We start from the raw sequence: 20,355 nt of genomic DNA, 5'->3' as shown, positions 1-20,355 counted from the left end.
TCACTTCCCTCAGTCCTGCAGACCAGGGAGACGCGGAGCGGCTTTTCTCACCGCGGAGGACGCGGGCGGCGGGTCCGCGGCGTGTCTCGGCGGTCTGCTGGGGGGGGGGGGAGCGCAGCTAGTGCGGGGTTGCCTCACCCCGTTTGTAAGTAGGGATCCGATGTAAGTCGGATCCATGTAAACCGGGGACTGCCTGTACTAGGCTCTTGTCTCTGAGCATTGTGTGAGACATCATGGTGCCCACCTGACAGCCAACCCTGTTCCTCACCTGCAGATGTTCTTATACGGCTTCCTGGCTTCCCTCTCTGCTCCTGATTGACTTATTGCCCCCCGTGCCATGTCCTGGCTAGTCCCATGACCGGCTGCCTGTCAGGTGGCAGCAGCTCCCACCCCAGGATCAGAGGGAGCCCCGCTGGGTGGAGGATGGAGGTGGAGATGAACCAGCGAGGGCCAGGTGGCAGGGAAGAGGGGAGCTAACGACTGTGGTATGGCTTTGGGGGACTAAGCAGAGAAGGCTGTGAGGTTTGGAAGGAAGATGTGGAGAAGGGGTTGGACTTTGGAGGAAGAGATGTGGTGGGGGAGGGACCTTAGCAGGACTTCCAAACCTGGCCACCCTCTGAGTTAACGAGGTGTACGCAAACCAGTTCCCCAATCTGTCACACTGACACAGCACAGTCTCTCTGATGGTCCCATCAGTGAATCAGAGAAGATGTTGCCATCCAGCTCTGCATGCAACTAAGTCTGAAAGCCAGAGCACAAGGAGAAAACTTTAGGTCTTTTTACAGTGAAAGAGCTGGAGCAGCCGGTCCCAGATCTGCTTGGTCCTCACCCCGTAGATGATGGGGTTGAGCATGTGGGGCAACAGGCGGTACGTACTGGCAATGAGAATGTGGAAATGCAGGGCCACATTCTGGCCAAAGCGGTACAGGAGGGAGGAGAAGATGGCTGGGACGTAAAAGGCTAAGATGGCGAGGAGGTGGGAGCTGCAGGTCCCAAAAGTCTTGAGTCGGGCATCCTTGGTGGGGAGACTGAATATGACCCTGAGGATCTGGATATAGGACAGAGCGATAAAAAACACATCCAGACCAAGCACGCAGAACACCACAAAGAGGCCGTAGTAGCTACTGACGCGGATGTCAGCGCAGGCCAGTTTCACCACAGCCATGTGCTCGCAGTACAAGTGGGGGATGATGTTGGTTCTGCAATATGGCCGACTCCTCGCCAGGATTGGATGGACCATTACAAGCAAACTCCCACGCAGCACAATGGCCAGGCCAATTAAGGCCACAACACGATTGGTCAGGGTGGTGGAATGTCTCAGGGGATCACAAATGGCCACGTAGCGATCAAACGCCATGGCCACGAAAATCCCAGACTCGATCACCGAAGAGCAGTGAATGAAGAACATCTGGGTGAGACAGGCACTGAAATTGATCTCCCTGGAATTGAACCAGAAGATGCTCAGCATTTTGGGCAGGATGGACGTGGGCAGGACCAGGTCGGTGACAGCCAGCATGCAGAGGAAATAGTACATGGGCATGTGGAGGCTCGGCTCTGTCTTCATGATGAAGAGGATGGTGAAGTTTCCCAAGATGGCTATGATGTACATGATGCAGAAGGGGATGGAGATCCAGACATGGGCAGCTTCCAGGCCAGGGATACCCAGTAGGATGAAGGTGGAGGGGTTGGAGAATTCAGTTGTGTTGGAATCTGACATGGAGGAGGAGAGAAAGGGCCCAAATCCAAGACAGAACCGTGTCTTGTACTGCTCCCGATACCCAGCCCGGACTTCTATGTGGTCAGGGTGTAGGCTGGTGCTCTCAGTACACATACCTGAATGGAGAAGCAAAGCTAATATGAGACATTTCATGCATTCCTGGAGGCTGATCTCTGGTTGAAGCAGGTTGGTTGGTCTTCACGTACTGAAAAATGACACATTCGGTATTCAGAGAAATGAACTCTGAACAACTGACCCTGCTAATGCCAGTTCCATATTTTAAGATTCTGCCTGCACCGATAATTCCTCTTCCCTGTGGTGTCTGCAAAGAAACAATGGGTAGCAGGTTTAAAACTAATAAAAGGAAGTTCTTCTTCACACAGCGTGTCATCAACCTGTGGAACTCCTTGCCAGAGGAGGCTGTGAAGGCTAGGACTATAATAGAGTTTAAAGAGAAGCTGGATAAATTCATGGAGGTTAGGTCCATAAAAGGCTATTAGCCAGGGGATAAAATGGTGTCCTTGGCCTCTGTTTCAGAGGCTGGAGAGGGATGGCAGGAGACAAATCGCTTGATCATTGTCTTCGGTCCACCCTCTCTGGGGCACCTGGTGCTGGCCACTGTCGGCAGACAGGATATTGGGCTAGACGGACCTTTGGTCTGACCCAGTACGGCCGCTCTTATGTTCTTATGTTCTAATGTTCTAACAAAAATCACTGGCAAGAAGCATGAATGTGGATACAGGCCATCAATGGTTGTTTGTTAATTTAAATTAAACCTGAGCTGGGCTGGAGATTCATTGCCTTCGAAAGATTCCCATTTACCTGGTTTCTCCAAAATTGAGATTAAAAAAAATCCCCAAACCTTTGCCAGGGCATGTTCCAGGGGAGATGTCCCAACGAGAACACATTTCAGAGAAAATGCCTGTCTGTCCCTAAGACCAGCCCCACGGAAACACCTCCTCATGCACAGCAGTGGCTAAGCGAAGACAATGTTCCGATGCCTAAGAAATGGGACAGAGAATCCCAGGGTCATAGAAAAACAGAACTGGAATAGACCTTGCAATATCTCCAGATCAAGTCACCCCCACTCGTGGCAGGGTCAAGCAGGACTTAGCAGCGTCTGGACCATCCCTGCCAGGTGTCTGTCCAACCTGCTCTTAAATATCTCCAGGGATGGAGATTCCACAACCCCCCTGGGCAATTTATTCCAGTGTTTCACCACCCTGACAGGCAGGAAGTGCTTTTCCATGTCCAAATCTGTACTGCCCTTGCTGGAATTAAGCCCATTAATTCTTGTCCTATCATTAGAGACTAGAGAGAATTTTTTTCTTCTACCCCTTGTAACACATTTTTAGGTTCTTGGAAGCTGTTATCTCTTTTCCAGTTTAAACAAACCCAAATATTTTAATCTCCCCCAATAGGTCGTATTTTCTAGACCTTTAATCATTTTGGTTGCTCTTTTCCGGACCTTCTCCATTTTATCCACATCTTTACTGAACTTTAGTTGGGATTGGTCCTGCCTAAAGCAGGGGGCTGGACTTGATGACCTTCTGAGGTCTCTTCCAGCTCTGTGGTTCTATGATTCGATGTGGCACTCAGAACTGGACACAATACTCCAGTTGAGGACTAATCAGCGCAGAGTAGAGCAGAATTTTTTTCTCATGTCTTGCTCACAACATGCCTCTTAATCATCACAGAAAGATATTTGTCTTTTTTGCAAGTGTCGCATTGTTGACTCATATTTAGCTTGTGGTCCACTATGACCCCTAGATCCCTTTCTGCAGAACTCCTTCCTAGACAGTCGCTTCCCATTCTGTGTGTGTGACATGGATTGTTCCTTCCGAAGTGGAGCACTTTGCATTTGTCCTTCATCCTGTTTACCTCAGATCATTTCTCCAGTTTGTCCAGATCAGTATGAATTTTGACCCTAGCCTCTGGAGCACTTGTAACCCCGCCCAGCTTGGTATCATCTGCAAACTTAATAAGCGTCCTCTCTATGCCATTATCTAAATCATTGATGAAGATATTGAACAGAACCAGTTCCAAAACAAACCCCATGGAACCCCAATTGTTATGCTTTTCTAGCATGACTGTGAACCATTAATAACTAGTCTCTGAGTATGGTTATCCAGCCAGTTATGCACCCACCTTATAGTAGCCCCATCTCAATTGTATTTGCCTAGTTTAGTGATAAGAAGGTTGTGCGAGACCTTATCACTCATCTCTAAAGTAAGCAGTCAGGCAAAACCAAAACAAACACAAATATATGTCTGTTCTGTGTTCAACACAGATTATGAAAACAACAAAAGGAAAGTCTAAAAAGATTTGACAATATTGGGAAACAATGGAACATACATGGGATGGGGTTAATTAGAAAAATCTTGGAATATGATTAATGCCATTGACCAGCATGGTTTATAAAAAACAGGTCTTGTAAAATGGGGCTGTTTCTAATAGGGTTCCCATAGATCAATTTGAGGCCTGATGTGTTTCAATATTATCTTATAGGCTGAGGGATTTGGGTTTGTTTAGTCTGCAGAAGAGAAGAGTGAGGGGGGATTTGATAGCAGCCTGCAACTTCCTGAAGGGAGGTTCCAAAGAGGCTGGAGAGAGGCTGTTCTCAGTAGTGACAGGTGGCAGAACAAGGAGCAATGGGCTCAAGTCGGAGTGGGGGAGCTCTAGGTCAGATATTAGGAAAAACTATTTCCCTAGGCAGGTGGGGAAGCGCTGGGATGGGTTCCCTAGGGAGGGGTGGAGTCTCCATCCCTAGAGGTGTTTAAGTCCTGGCTTGACAAAGCCCTGGCTGGGGTGATTGAGTTGGGGTTGGTCCTGCTTTGGGCAGGGGGGTGGAGTCAGTACAGATAAAATTGGCAGATGACCCAAAGATTGGCAGGGTGGTTACAATGATGCTTTCAGGGGCAGGCCCAGTGACTGATCGGGAACATTTAGCACATGGGGGCAAAGCAAATGAAATGTTTCAGTTCAGTCGCATGCAAAGTTGTCCTCTCCGAACGAGGAGTGCAGAACCAATCCACAGAATAGAGCACTTTGCTATGGAACGCAGGGACTCCAAAAAGCAGGCGGGGTCTTTGTGCGTACCCAGGCCAGGAGCAAGTGGAAGGAGGGGAAGGATTTCCCTGCTTCCTGTCGCTCCTTGCTTGGGTACGCACAAAGACCCCACCCGCTTTTTGGAGTCCCTGCGTTCCATAGCAAAGTGCTCTATTCTGCACGTCGGTCGTGAAACTGACCGTGCTCAGTTCTGGGGGGTCATGTTTTAAAGAGAGGGTGGCTAGGTCAGCGGAAGAATTCTTCTCTTGGCCCCATGCTGTTTACACCAGCACAGAAAATGCAGCTGGGCTTTCACTAAAAGAGGAAAACGTGAAAATCAAAGGAGCTGATAGTGATGGGCGATGAACGTTCCGTCTGTGCTGCCCTCGCGGGGCCTCGGCTGTCGTACCGTGTCTAGCCGGGAATAGATCAGGAGCCGGAAAGCAAGTGGAAAGGGTTCCGAGATGAGAGATGGAATGAAAGCCACAGGACAGCAGATTTCGATGACATCGCAGGAGAACGTAAGGAGAGGGGGACAAAGGGACAGACGCCTCAGGAGGTTGTGGGGCCTCCTTCAGAGGAGCTTTTCCAAAGGAGGCTGGAGAGTCATTTGTCCTGGATGGTGCAGACAGAAGAAATTCCTCACCTGGGTAGGGCAATAAACTAGATGACACTCGCAGTCCCTTCTGGCTTGTGGCTGTGATTCATTGGTGTAAAACCTTAGTGTGGCTGAGTTCTTTGTCCAAAACACAAGCAATGGAGCAAAGTACAAGGGGAAACAGCATGAAATCTAATCACCTGTTAATTACAAATTCAGACTGGATGAGCCAACGGTCCCTTTTCACCCTAAAACCTATGAATTTGTAGGTAAAAGAAGTAGAACAGTAGAAGTGGCATTTCCGTTTAATCTGTCTCATACCACAAACCTGGAAGCTTCAGTTAAAATGAAAGTCTGGATATATTACAGTGATAAATGGAATTTTTACATAATACATATTTCACCTGGGGAACTCCTTGCCACAGTCATTATTAGAGAAAAAGAACTTGGCTGAAGAGGCTCCATGGATGGATCGGCCATTTTACATAATGTGGGTGGCATCGGCTTTAGTTAAGGCTCTTTGACATCTTCAATTAGGAGACCTCATTTTCAGCTGTTTGTAAGTTTGCCAGACTTTAGCCATTTGAGGTGAAATTTTCCATGCTGGGTTTCTCTTACTGGCTGAATTCTGTATGTCTGGGGTTTTTAAAATAAATGTAAGGCTCACTAGTACAGCTGACTTCTCCAATGCAGTTAGGAGAATATATTTCTTCTCCGTGTTGAGGGATTCATACGATGATTCCAGTGAGGCGCTCCGCAGCCTCCTTAAGACTCGACAGATAAAAGCCAGTGACCATCTCCTGGCTTTCCTGGTACCAGTCAGAGCTGAGACATGCAAGAGGGGGAGGCGAGTGTCTCTGTGTATGAACACACAGCTGGTTCCTCAGCTCTTTAAAGGGTCGACGTCCCTCTAGGGGATCTGAGTCAACCACAGGCCACAGCCACACAATTTGGCCTTCTCCTGCCTGTCTAGCAACATTTCATTGCACCACTGACATGGAGCCATTCTGGGGCGAGAGGCCCCAGCACGGTTGAGGGATAAGCAAAGCAAAGACGGATATTTTGGCCTATGATACTGGTGCAAACTCAGTCCCAGTGGAAAGGGCCCTCTCCCTTCAGTGCAACAGGACACTGGGTCTGTGGGGCAGGGGAGTCCCCCCCTAGAGCTGGTACCTGTGAGTGCTGAGAGGGACGTGTCTTCCCTGGAACCCCCCTCAGGCAGCCGCGTCCCCACCTCTCTCAGCCCAGCGTCTGCAGCAGCGTCCCGCGCCGAGAGCCGGCACAGGGCTGGGCACTGGTTATAACAGCTCTGGGCCGTCCCAGTGGGGTTCACTTGTCCTCTGGGGAGAAGCGGCCTCTGGATGCAAGCAGGCTGGAGTCACTCTAGCTCTCCATGTCTACCCTTCTGTGCTCTTTGTCCAGCATCAGGAGTAAACAGCAATTAAGGGCCCTTCCCAAAGGGGAGGCGAACTCTTGGGCTCTGGGCTGAGTCAGAGAGAAATTAGCTGCTCTGTGCATTTGTGTCTATTTGCAAATCATGGATGATTATTAAGAAAATCAGGTTTATTGCTTTGTGCGCCATAGAGTCTGACACCTGTTGAATCACAGGAAGGATGGTGGGTAGTGGACAGAAAGATCTGGAGACAAATGATTCAGGAGTGATATGGAGGCACACGGTGCTGTCACCAAGGGATCAGAGACCAGTGACTCTCATCAGTAGCTAGCATCATACTCAGAAGCACCTTTCATTGAAGGGCCTATAAAACACCTATCAAAGAAAAGTCACTATGTACATATCCCCATTATACAGACCTGTAAACTGAGGTAGAGGGAAAGGTGACTTGGCCCGAGAGAAGCCAGGCGTGCTGACTTCCCTGCTTTAACCACGGTGTCCTTATCAATACCAGAGCATATGATGAGGGTGAATTGGACACAAGGTCTAACAGAGCCCGTGTGTTGGGAACTATGCTGGAATTCTCTGAGCAGTAATCTGGAGCCCTTGACATACCCGTCTGGGATCCCTCTCGCAGGGCGAGGTTCTGACAAGCTGCAGTCCTGCCCAGGTCTTACACTCACATGGCCATTCCCAGATAGGTGCACACCCAGCTGAATTACATGAATCCTTTTGCCAGCCTCTCATGAACCGCCAATACGCAGGCTGAAGCCAATTCCTCTGAACCACCAGGCCCCCAAGCCAGCTTCTAAGCACAGAGTTGGAATACCAGGCCTGGTGTGAAGCGTGACCAGCATAACTTTATTACCAGTCTGTCCCTCCCTCAATGTGGAGAGGACAATTCTCCAGCCCCTGTCCTGGCGCAGATTTTCCATTTGTGTTTCAATCAACATGTTTGTAGGTAACAAAACACTTTTAAAAAGAGAGCTATTCAGTACAGAAAGATAGAGGTTAATTAATGAGAAGGAATAGCATGCAGATTAGTTTGGTAACCTAGGAAATAAACAAAGCTGCAATCTAGATTCAACACAGTGGACAGGATGTGAATCAAGCTATGTATTCCCCTGATGGTACAAACAGATGACCAGTCTTCCACACATACAATAGAAATCTCTCCAGCTGAGACCATATCTCATGGGTTATACACCACCCTGGTGGAATTGGTTATCAAAAGGGTCTGAGTCCTCATTCCCAGTTCCCTTACCCAGAGGTCTGCCTGACCTCCAGGATTCTCCTGCCACTCTTCTGTGCAGCAGAGTCCTCATAAGCACAAGTAATCTGGGCCGTGGATTCTTGGGAGTTTGACCCCCTGACTTGTTGTGGTTACAGAGGGCAGGAGCTAGTGTCACTCCAGGCTACCCTCTCTTCTTGGGGTGCTTCCCTGGCTCACTGATTATTAATATAGTTCAAGGAAATGGAATTTGGTGAATAGCAATCCATTAAAAATAAAAATTAAATGGGAAAGGTGAAAGGAAAATCTATAACCCCACCCTGTGGGGAACCCCAAACAGCCATTGCTGAAATATAAAGGTAATTCTTGGCCTGCCCATGACCCAGGACTCTGTCTGGGTCCAGGAGACTGCCTTTAAGTCTAAGCAGTGGTTGGTCCTAGAAAGACATGTGACCACACTGCCTTGTACTGGGATAACAATTTGGCCAGGTAATTTTCCAGGGAAGGGGAGATGTAGAATAAAATATTTAAGCAATGGGAAGCTATTAGTCCCTTTGTCTTCAGCTCACAGGGAAACAAGGGCAATTGAAGACCCAAAAGCAGAGTAAAAGATCATCTTTGTCTTGGAGGCTTGCTTGAAATAGGAACAGTGTTGAGGGTAACTCATACAGATGATGGAAAATGAATCAAGATTGTGAAGTCCAAAGCTGACTGCAAAGAGTTAGAGAAGTAACTCGCTCAACGGTGTGATGGGGCAACACAGCGGCAGATGATATTCAGTATTGATAAATGGAAAGTAATGCACATAGCGAAATATAATCACAACGATACATGCAAACCAATAGGGTGTAAATGAGCTGGTATCCCTCAATAAAGAAATCCTGGAGTCATTGCGGATACGTCTCTGTGCGATGTAAAGTGGCAGTCAGAAAATCTAACCCAATCTTGGGATTTAGTAGAAAGGGATAGATCATAAGGGAGAAAATACTGTATTGTTTCTAGAAATCAATGGTTCACCCCCAGCTTGAATACTTCATACAGATCTGGCTGCCCCATCTTAAAAACCATATTTTGGATTTGGAAAACGGTGTAGGCAAAGGCATCATAAAGGATTAGGGGTACGGGACATCATCTGTATGAGGAGCAATTTAAAAGTCGGGGACTTTTCACCTTGGAAATGGGATGGCTAAAGAGGGAGAGCGGTTCTATAACATCCTGTCTAGCATGGAAAAAAAAACAAATAAGGAAATGTGATTGAATGCTTCTCATAATACAAAAACTGAAATTAACAGGCAACAGATTTAAAACAAACAAAAGAAATAATTTGTGGGATCTCCATCTCTGGAGATATTCAAGAGCAGGTCGGACAGACACTTGCCAGGGATGGTCTAGCCCGTGCTCACTCCTGCCATGAGGGCAGGGGCCTGGACTCAATGACCTCTCAAGTTCCCTTCCAGTTCTGTGATTCTTCACACTTAGGCAATGGATCTCGTGGCTAGGGGACATTATAAGGCCAAAACGATCACAGGACTCTAATAAGAACTATATATGTTCATAGATGATCAGCCCATTGGTGGGTATTAGCCAGGCTTGGCATGGTCTGCATATTGATAGCATCTGTTTCATAGAACCTGGGAGAGTGTGACGGGATGAATCACCTGATGGTTCCCTGTTCTCTTCATTCCCTCTGGAGCATGTGTCATTGGCCATGTCAGAAAACAGAACAGTGGCTGGACGAAACATTGGCCTTGGAGGACAGGACAAGAAGCAATGGGTTTAAACTGCAGCAAGGGAGGTTTAGGTTGGACATTAGGAAAAACTGCCTACCTGTTAGGGTGGTGAAACACTGGAATAAGTTGCCTAGGGAGGTTGTGGAATCTCCATCTGTGGAGATATTTAAGAGCAGGTTGGATAGCCATCTATCAGGGATGGTCTACAGCAGGGCTACTCAATTTTGGAAACCACGGGGGCCACAGTGATACTCACAGCACATGCCAAGGGCTGCAACTTAAGTGTAGTTGCATAGACATGCAAATATATATGCAAATATACGCAAATAGCTTATTTCACACTGACTGGCATGAATACAAAGATTAAGCCTTAAGCCACGTGCTGGACCCAAACGTGGCCAGTGTGAGCCAGTCAGCACCTCTCCAGCTCTGCCCACAAGGCTAAGCAGCTAGCACTTCCCACAATGCCCCAGTGCTCCCGGCACCTCCTCCCTGGGGGCTAGAAACACCAACACCCTGTACCCGTCTATTCCAGTCAGCCCGTCTGCTTGCATCTTTCAATGCCCACCCCACCTGGGAGATGCCTCGCCGGTGTGGAGCGTGTTCCCAGTGGAGGCCACGTTCAAAGGATCCCACCCGCAGGCTGCATGTTGAGCCCTGCATAAACCCAAACTGCTCCGCAGGCCACAAGCTAATGGGCTACAGGCTCCATATAGACCCCAGATATATCTGACCCCCTGTTGTAAAACTCTGCACCCTTCTCCTCGCTCAAAGCTGAGCTAGAACCCCGGAGTCCTGATAGTACCACTAGCTCCACAGAGTGATGTGCAAAATAAGAATATACATTAAAATGTTAAGCCTAAGGAGTGTCCCTTCAGTTTGGTTAAAGTCAAGATCCCGATCAAAATCGGAAATGGCTCCTCTTCAGTTGGCTCAAGGAGCACCACCGAGATAATGCAACAAGTGGCAGAGGTGGCCTTGGGGGACCAGTTATCAGCAACGAGAAAGGCAACAACCCACTGAGTTGTGCATAGACTGATTCCACAGTTTGTCCCACTGAGATAGTTAGATCAGGAAAGGGAATAACGTCTCTGAATTTCCAGTCACTGACCGAGGGAAGAGGGCCCGGCACCCTGACAGCAGTGATATCTCCCTGGGCATCAGCCAGAGAGCCAGAGCAGCAGGAGAAAATATTAGATCCCTTTGTGAGTAAACACCTGGAACATCCGGTCCCGGATCTGCTTGGTCCTCACACCGAAAATGATGGGGTTTAGCATGGGGGGCACCAAGAGACACAGGTTGGCAAAGAGAACATGGAACTGCTGGGTCATGTTGTGGCGAAGCCGATTTGTGACCACAGAGAACAGACCTGGGATGTAAAAGGCTAAAATGGCAAAAAGGTGGGAGCTACAGGTCCCAAAAGTCTTGAGCCGGGCGTCCTTTGTGGGGAGGCTGAAGATGGCCCTGAGGATCTGGGTGTAGGACACAGTGATAAAAACCACATCTAGACTGACCACCAAATTTCCCACCAAGAGGCCATAGTAGCTATTGATGCGAATGTCGGCACAGGCCAGGTTTACCACGGCCATGTGATCGCAGCATGTGTGCGGGATGATGTTGGTTCTGCAATATGGCCACTGCCTGGCCAGCACGGGACAGGGCAATGTGACCACGGCACCACGCAGCAACACAACCAGGCCAAGCTTGGCCACCACAGGGCTTGTCAGGATGGTGGAATGTCGCAGGGGATCACAGATGGCCACATAGCGATCCAATGCCATGGCCACAATAATCCCAGACTCCATTGCAAAGAAGCAGTGAATGAAGAACATCTGGGTGAGGCAGGCACTGAAATTTATCTCCTTGGCATTGAACCAGAAGATGCTCAACATTTTGGGCAGGGTGGAGGTGGACAGGACCAGGTCGGTGACGGCCAGCATGCAGAGGAAATAGTACATGGGCCCATGGAGGCTCGGCTCTGTCTTCACAATGAACAGGATAGCGAAATTCCCCAAGAGAGCGATGGTATACATGATGCAGAAGGGGATGGAGATCCAGATGTGGGCTGCCTCCAGGCCAGGGATGCCCTGCAGGATGAAGGTGGAGGGGCTGGTGAAGTCGGTGGTGTTGGAATCTGACATGGAGCAGGGCAGGTGTCCAACTCTGAGGCAAATGTTGTCTCCTGAACGTAGAATAGTTTCCCCTTTTTGGATGCGCCCAGTGGTAGGGTGATGGCTGCAGCATGAATTCCTGAATGGAGAGGCAATCATAGAATCATAGAATAATAGGACTGGAAGGGACCTTGAGAGGTCATCGAGTCCAGCCCCCCGCCCTCAAGGCAGGACCAAGCTCCATCTACACCATCCCTGACAGATGTCTATCTAACCTGTTCTTAAATATCTCCAGAGAGGGAGATTCCACCACCTCCCTTGGCAATTTATTCCAATATTTGACCACCCTGACAGTTAGGAATTTTTTCCTAATGTCCAATCTAAACCTCCCCTGCTGCACTTTAAGCCCATTACTCCTTGTCCTGTCCTCAGTAACCAAGAGGAACAAATTTTCTCCTTCCTCCTTGTGACACCATGTTAATATGCGACATGTCATGAAGTACTGGGGTCCCTTCTCATGGGGGAAGCAGATCGGCCTCTTCACACATTTAAAATGACATCATCATTATTCAGAAAAATGAATTATCAAAAACTTTAACCCCAAGCATGCTAATTTTATTTTAATGGTACTCCTTCGCTCAATAATTCTAGCGGTGAGTACTGAGTATAGAGTAAAAAAAATCATATTTACTCCTTCTCTTAAACAACTAACAAAATCATCCAAAGCTCAGGATTTCATGGTGATAGGGGACTTCAACTATCCAGACATATGTTGGGAAACTAACAGAGCAAGGCACAGACTACCCAGGAAGTTCTTGGACTGCATTGAATATTTTTTTTTATTTCAGATGGTTGAGAAAGCTACTAGGGAGGAAGCTGTTCTAGATTTGATTTAATCAAATAGGGAGGAACTGGCTGAGAATTTGAAAGTCGAAGGCAGCTTGGGTGTAAGTGATCATGAAATCATAGAGTTCATGATTCTAAAGAATGGTAGAAGGGAAAACAGCAAAATAGAGACCATGGATTTCAGCAAGGCATACAATATGATGGAGACTAATTTGGCTACAACTAATCAGGGAGATCTTGGAGTCATTGTGGATAGTTCTCTGAAAACATCCACTCAGTGTGCAGCAGCAGTCAAAAAAGCAACTAGAATATTATGAATCATATAAAAAGAGGTTGGCTGTGTCTAGACTGGCAAGTTTTTCCGCAAAATCATCTGATTTTGTGGAAAAACTTGCCAGCTGTCTACACTGGCCGCTTGAATTTCCGCAAAAGCACTGACGATCTCCTGTAAAATCATCAGTGCTTTTCCGGAAATACTATGCTGCTCCCGTTCGGGCAAAAGTCTTTTTCCGAAAGACTTTTGCGCAAGAGGGCCAGTGTAGACAGCACAGTACTGTTTTCCGCAAAAAAGCCCCGATCGCGAAAATGGCAGTCGGGGCTTTTTTTGTGGAAAACCACGTCTAGATTGGCCACGGACGCTTTTCCGCAAAAAGTGCTTTTCTGTTAAAAGCATTTTCGGAAATTCATGCCAGTGTAGACGTAGCCATAGAGAATAAGACAGAGACCATCTTATTGCCTCTATATAAAACCATGGTACGCCCACATCCTGAATACTGCATATAGATGTGGTTGCCTCATCTCAAAAAAGATATATTGGCATTGGAAAAAGTTCAGAAAAGGGCAACAAAAATGATTAGGGGTTTGGAATGAAGAGAGACTAACAAGACTTGGACTTTTCAGCTTAGAAAAGAGGAGATTAAGAGGAGATATAATAGAGGTCTATAAAATCATGACCGGTGTGGAAAAAGTGAATAAGGAAAAGTTATTTACTTATTCCCACAATATAAGAACTAGGGGTCACCAAATGAAATGAATAGGCAGCAGGTTCAAAACAAACAAAAGGAAGTTTGTCTTCACTCAGTGCACAGTCAACCTGTGGAACTCCTTGCCAGAGGATGTGGTGAAGACCACGACTTTAACAGGGTTCAAAGAAGAGCAGATAGATTCATGGAGGTTAGGTCCATCAATGGCGATTAGCCAAGATAGGTAGGAATGGTGTTCCTGGCCTCTGTTTCTGTGGAGGTGGGTGACAGGGAAGGAATGATGTGAGGATTCCCTGTTGTGTTCCCTCCCTCTGGGGCATCTGGTTTTGGCCACTGTTGGCCAACAGGACACTGGGCTGGATGGACAGTTGATCTGACCCAGTCTGGCCATTCATATGTTCTTAAGGCAGATTTTGGTAAACTCAGAGGGCAGGTAGGTTAAGGTCCCATGGGAAGTGAGACTAAGAGGAAAAACATCTGAAAAGAGTTGGCAGTTTTTCAAAGGGACATTATTAAGGATCCAAAAGCAAGATATTCTGCTGTGTGGGGAAGATAGAAAGTCTGGCAAAAGACCGCCTTGGCTTAACCAGGAGATCTTACATGGTCTAAAAATCAAAAAGGAGTCCTATAAAAAGTGGAAACTAGGTCAAATTACAAAGGATGAATATAAGCAAACAATGCAGGTATGCAAGGTCAAGATTAGAAAGGCAAAGGCAAAAAACCAGCTCAAACCAGCTACAGACATAAAGGGTAACTAGAAGACTTTCTATAAATATATTAGAAGCAAAAGGAAGACCAAGGACAGGGTGTGATGGACCGGGCTGGGTCTGGGTACAGCTGAGGGCGTCCGCTCAGGATGAATTGCTCAAAATTGGGGATCCTTACAGCCGCTAGACTGGAGACCTTTCCAAACAGGTAACAAACCAGTCCCACAGAGCGCTTCAGCTGCCTGCCTGAAGCCTCACGAGCAAAACCACTCCGACACCCCAGCAATATCTGTGCCACAGATGGCCCCGGGCCTCATACTCAGGTGGGGGGTCTTAGAACCCAATCCCACCTACCCTGAACAAGTTCTGTCCGGTTCCAAGAAACCAGCCACAGATCCCTGGTCAATTTACCCTCTGGACCTTACCCACAAATCACGCTGGGCCAATCCGTTAGAATCTATATCTAAAGGTTTATTACTACAAGAAAGAAAAGCATGAGAGTGAGTTTGTTAAAGTATCATACATTATATACATTGAATCTTCCAGTTCTCGATGCCGGCTCGCAGCAGAGATGTTATAATTGCTGGCTTAAAAGTCCTTGGTGCACATCCTATGCCAGGATGGATCTACAGTTCTTCCCGGCTTGTGAATCACAAATGCAAAGTGCTCCACTTAGCATGGAACAATCCGTTTCATACGTAGGGCATGTCTAGGCTACACCCCTCTGCCAACATAGGGATGCAGATTAGGCTGGGCGAAATTGCTAATGAAGCAGGGATTTAAATATCCTGTGCTTCATTAGCATAAAAATGGCCGCCGCTTTTTTTCAGCATGGAGCTTTGTCGGAGAAAAGCGGCAGTCTAGAGGGTGATCTTTCACTAGGGCTATGTCTAGACTGCAGGCTTCTTTCGAAAGAGGCTCTTTCGAAAGCATCTTTCGAAAGAGCATCTTTCGAAAGATCGCGTCTAGACTGCAGGCGGATCTTTCGAAAGAGAAATCCGCTTTTTCGAAAGAGAGCACCCAGCGAGTCTGGATGCTCTCTTTCGAAGATGGCCTCTTTACATTGAAGAACGCCTTCCTTTGAAAGAGGAACTTTCGAAGGAAGGCGTTCTTCCTCGTGAAACGAGGTTTACCGCCATCGAAAGAAAAGCCGCGTTCTTTCGAAATAATTTCGAAAGAATGCGGCTTGAGTCTGGACGCAGGGGAAGTTTTTTCGGGAAAAGGCTACTTTTCCCGAAAAAACCCCTGAGTCTGGACACGGCCTAAAGAAAGCCTTTTCTGATAGATCTTGTATGTAGGCGTGACCCAAACACTGGCAGAGGGGGTACAACAAGGAAACTAAGACAGGCTCACTGCTTGGTCTGGAGTCTTTGGTGAGCTGGGCCCCTGCAAACAGAATGTTTATGACAGTCAAACGGAAAGTGATCCTCTTGGAACTAGGGCCTGGGGTTCCGGAGGCTGTTGCCTTCAGAAGGATGTAGGGATCATCGCAGAATCTGCCAGAGGGACTGCTGTGGCCCTTGGATACACAAACAGGGAGTGGGAGTTGGAGCTGGGGGAAGCTCGGAGTTCCACTTTTCGAAGAGGATGGTGAAAAATTGGAGAGGGTGCAGAAAAGAGCCACAGAAATAACTGGGGGATGGATAAAATGCTGGACAGCGAGAGACAGAAGGAGCTTCATCGAGTTATCTAATCAACCAATCAAAGACAGTCGTGGGGAGGAAACCGTGGCTACGAACAGACTCTGTTATCAACCGCAGAAGGGCTGTGGCTGGAAACTGAAACCAGACACATTCTGGCTAAAAAGAAAACCCAGATGTCTAGCATTGCGTCTGGTTAACTATTGGGACACAGAGGGAAGTGCGGGATTCTCCAACTCCCTTTTCTGCAGATCCTGCCTGGACGCTCGTCTGGAAGCTCAGCTCGAAGGCTTCGCTGCACTTAAACTGCAGCAGCGTTGCTGTTACACTTCAGTGTAGACACTACTTACAATAGTGGCAGGTGTGAATCCAAATCCCCAAGAATCCTTCCTTTGGTCCTGTCGTGGCTAACCCGGCGATAGATGGATGGAAGGAAGAAAGAAAGACGGAAAGAAAGAAGGTCCAGGCAACAGTCTATGTGTTCAAACTACTGCACAGCAAATGTTAGCAAAATTGCATGAAACCCTTTCTATCCTTAAGAACAGGTGCTCAGTAGAAAAGAAACCTGGGGAGGTTAACTGGAGGTTTGTAAGAGACAGTTCAATGGCTGTCTCTCCTGATTGGTTTAGATGCAAAAAACTTCACCGTGGCAGGCGTTAATGGGTGTGCAGAGCCAGAAAGATCACCGACTCTCTATCTCACCACGCTCACGCTGCCCTGGGGAGGTGGGGCAGGGGAGCCCCTCAGCTAGAGCTGGTACCTGTGAGTGCTGAGCGGGACGTGTCTTCCCTGGAACCCCCCTCAGGCAACCGCGTCCTGCGCCTCTCTCAGCCCAGTCTCTGCAGCAGCGTCCCGCGCCGAGAGCCAGCGCAGGGCTGTGTACTGGTTATAATATAGCTCAGTGCAGTCCCGGTGGCATTTGCTCAGCATTTGGCGGAGAAGGGAACCTGTTGATCTAACAGACTGGAGAGAAGTTTGCCGGAGGTCCGGTGCTCTTTATCCAGCCGTAGGAGTAAACAAGGGACCTCCCCAAAGACAGAGGGGATCTCCTGGGCTCTGGGCTGAGTCACAGAGGAATTGGCTGCTCCGTGCATTTGTTTATATTTTTTATGGCCGGATTGCTTGTGAACGCCGATGCTGGCAGAGTAGAGAGCAGAGAGACAGATCTGGAGACAAATGGCTGAAGGGAGGCACAAACACATTCTGCAGGTACACGGGGCTGGCACTACGGGATCACAGATCCATTATTCTACCCAGTAACTCTCATCCTACAGAGCAGCGCCTTCAGCTGAAGGACCGTAGAAACACCTAGCCAAGGCGGAACTATGAACATATGCCCACTATACTGACAGGTAAACTGAGGCACAGAGAGATGTAACTTAGCCAAGGTCACACAGAGATAGAGTGGCAGGATGATGGACAGAACCCAGGTGTCCTGGCTTCTCTGCCGTAATGAAGGTCTATCGGTCACACCCAAGGGAAAAGGACCCCCGTTCCGTCAGGGACTCTTCACCGAGTGGCATTCAGAGGAAGGGCTGGAAGAGGGCCAAGGTGTATCTGAGGGTTCCAGAACCAGCTGGAGTGGGGGGTCCCTGCTCTTATGAGGAGTGAACTCTGGGGCTCCCCTTCTGCTCCCACTCAGAGACCTGCCCACCCAGCATAGTCCCTGGAGTTATTTCAGGGAAACAGACGTAATAAACCAACACTAAGGGTATGTCTAGACTACAAGCCTCTTTCAAAAGAGGCTTTTTCGAAAGATACTTTCGAAAAAGCCTCTTTTGAAAAAGAGAGCCTAGACTACGAGCAGATTTTTTGAAAAAGCAAGCCGCTTTTTCGAAAGAGTGTCTAGACACTCTCTTTCGAAAAAAGCCCAGTTTGCATTCAATAGCGCTTTTTTTCAGAAGAGTACTTTCAGCATAGAGGGCACTAGAAGGCACACGTTGGCAAAGAGAATGTGGAAAGATAGGGGCACAGTGTGCCCAAACCGGTATGTAAGGATGGAGAAAAGACCAGGGATGTAGAAGGCCAAGATGGCACCGAGATGGGAGGTGCAGGTCCCAAAAGTCTTGAGCCGGGCATCCTTGGTGGGGAGACTGAAGACGGCCCTGAGGATCCGAGCGTAGGACACAGCAATAAAAATCACATCCAGACTGATCACCAAGAGTGACACAAAGAGGCTGTAGTAATTATTGACGCGGATGTCAGCACAGGCCAGATTCACCACGGGCAGGTGCTCACAGCATGTGTGGGGAATGACGATGGATCTGCAATATGGCCATTGCCTGGCCAGCATGGGACAGGGCAGTGCGAGCATGGCACCACGCAGCAGGATGGCCAGGCCAAGCCAAGCACGGCCACCACATGGTTTGTCAGGATGGTGGAATGTCTCAGGGGATCACAGATGGCCACGTAGCGATCGAAAGCCATGGCCATGAAGATCCCAGAGTCCATCACCGTGAAGCAGTGAATGAAGAACATCTGGGTGAGGCAGGCACTGAAATCGATCTCCCTGGAATTGAACCAGAAGATGCTCAGCATTTTGGGCAGGGTGGATGTAGGGAGAATCAGGTCACTGACAGCCACGATGCAGAGGAAATAGTACATGGGCTCGTGGAGGCTCGGCTCCGTCTTCACGATGAAGAGGATGGTGAAGTTCCCCAAGAGGGCTATGATGTACATGATGCAGAAGGGGATGGCGATCCAGACATGAGCCACCTCCAGGCCAGGAACGCCCTGCAGGATGAACATGGAGGGGTTGGTGAAGCGGGTTAGGTTGGTATCTGACATGGAGTGGCAGGAACAGAATGTATCTCAGGCAGAATGGAGACACTAGCACGTTCTGTACATTCCCCTGATTTTCTGTGTGTGCCCAGGATCTCATGTGCAGGTCACAGGCCACATACCTGGATGGAAAGACAGTATTGATATGAGACACTTCACACGCTGCTGGAGGGTATTCCCCCAGAGGAAACCGACCGGTCACTCGTTATGCACTGAAAAATGACATTTCTCAGCAAAATATAAGACACAGGAAAAAGGGAAACTAAATAGAAAACAACTCTAACTGGAAGTTATGAAAATTGAAAAGGGATGTTTAAAACATAAGGGCTACTTCTACACTGGCGCATTTTCACGCAAAAACTCTTCCAGAAGAGCGCATCTACATTGGCATGTGCTTTAGCCAGGGGATAAAAGGCTATTAGCCAGGGGATAAAATGGTGTCCTTGGCCTCTGTCTGTCAGAGGCTGGAGAGGGATGGCAGGAGACAAATCGCTTGATCATTGTCTTTGGTCCACCCTCTCTGGGGCACCTGGTGCTGGCCACTGTTGGCAGACAGGATACTGGGCTAGATGGACCTTTAGTCTGACCCAGTACGGCCGTTCTTATGTTCTTATGTTTTGCACAAGAGCATCCGTGCCAGTGTGGACGCTCTCTTGCACAAGAAAGCTCTGATGGCCATTTCAACCATAGGGCTTTCTTGAGCAAGAAATTCATGTTGCCTGTCCACACTGGCCTCTTCTGGAAGATCTCTTGTGCAAGAGGGCTTCTTCCTGAGTGGGAGCATCATAGTTCTCACACCAGAAGCCCTGATTTTATACATTAGAACATCAGTTTGCTTGTACAAGGACAGGCGGCCAGTGTAGACAGGCAGCAAGTTTTTGTGCAAGAGCAGCTGCTTTTGCACAAGATCACGCCAGTGTAGACACAGCCAAGGAGAAAATCTATGCATGGCAGGGCTAAGGATACCAAAAGGGGGGCTCCGAAGTGTGATAACTAAAAAAGAAACCCTGGGAAAGGTTTAGGCCAGTTACTAGACTAAAAAAGGAAACTTGGAAATATTGCAGCAAATGCAGATGTGTTAAATAAATCGTTTTGTTCCGCAGATGGAGAGCTGCAGCAGCAGCAAGTTCTCCTGTCCCCTGAGAGCACGGAACCCTTGCATCTGTAGTAGACCAGTACAATTACACAACCCAGAGTTACACATTCTCAGAAGAATCTCGCACCTCATTTGAACCTGGAAATACTCCACCCAAGAGCAGGGGAGCCTCCCAGCCCTCCCTAAAAGCAAACACAGGGCCGTTCTGGGTTAATTGTTATCTATTACAAATTAAGGGGCTTGTCCGTAAAAGGTTTGGCAAAGTTAGGACAAATGGAAATGCTATTATGGGATTAGTTTCAAAAAGTCCAGAGCTATAACTAATGTCAGTCAACCCCATGGTTTATGGAAAACGGATTTTGTCAAATAAATCTGATTTTGCCCTTTAGTTGCAGTACATGTTTAGTTGCCTGCCACAGACTTGGATGTATCTGAGACATTTAATTTTGCACAGTAAAACATTTGAGTTCAAAA

General features: G+C 48.0%; 2 protein-coding genes and 1 pseudogene across 2 annotated transcripts; all 3 read right to left on the bottom strand.

Moving 5' to 3' along the window:
- Positions 1-769: 769 nt before the first annotated feature.
- Positions 770-1,717, bottom strand: LOC102456508 (olfactory receptor 52E2-like). The gene has a single exon (XM_006112423.4). It carries the CDS (start codon positions 1,715-1,717, stop codon positions 770-772), a length of 948 nt encoding a protein of 315 aa, XP_006112485.4.
- A 9,193-nt stretch (positions 1,718-10,910) lies between these two features.
- LOC102457749 (olfactory receptor 52E8-like) lies at positions 10,911-11,858 on the bottom strand. The gene has a single exon (XM_006112427.2). It carries the CDS (start codon positions 11,856-11,858, stop codon positions 10,911-10,913), a length of 948 nt encoding a protein of 315 aa, XP_006112489.2.
- A 6,043-nt stretch (positions 11,859-17,901) lies between these two features.
- Positions 17,902-18,791, bottom strand: LOC142819316 (olfactory receptor 52E2-like; annotated as a pseudogene).
- Between the last annotated feature and the right edge of the window lie 1,564 nt (positions 18,792-20,355).

The sequence above is a fragment of the Pelodiscus sinensis genome, chromosome 1, assembly GCF_052426305.1.
Source record: "Pelodiscus sinensis isolate ZL-2025 chromosome 1, ASM5242630v1, whole genome shotgun sequence".
In the NCBI taxonomy this organism is placed as follows: domain Eukaryota; kingdom Metazoa; phylum Chordata; order Testudines; family Trionychidae; genus Pelodiscus; species Pelodiscus sinensis.
This window is presented reverse-complemented; position numbering and strand designations above follow the sequence as displayed.

Bases quoted from the DNA above. Each gene is read 5' to 3' on its own strand.
- LOC102457749 (XM_006112427.2), bottom strand. From the start codon at position 11,858: ATGTCAGATTCCAACACCACCGACTTCACCAGCCCCTCCACCTTCATC.
- LOC102456508 (XM_006112423.4), bottom strand. From the start codon at position 1,717: ATGTCAGATTCCAACACAACTGAATTCTCCAACCCCTCCACCTTCATC.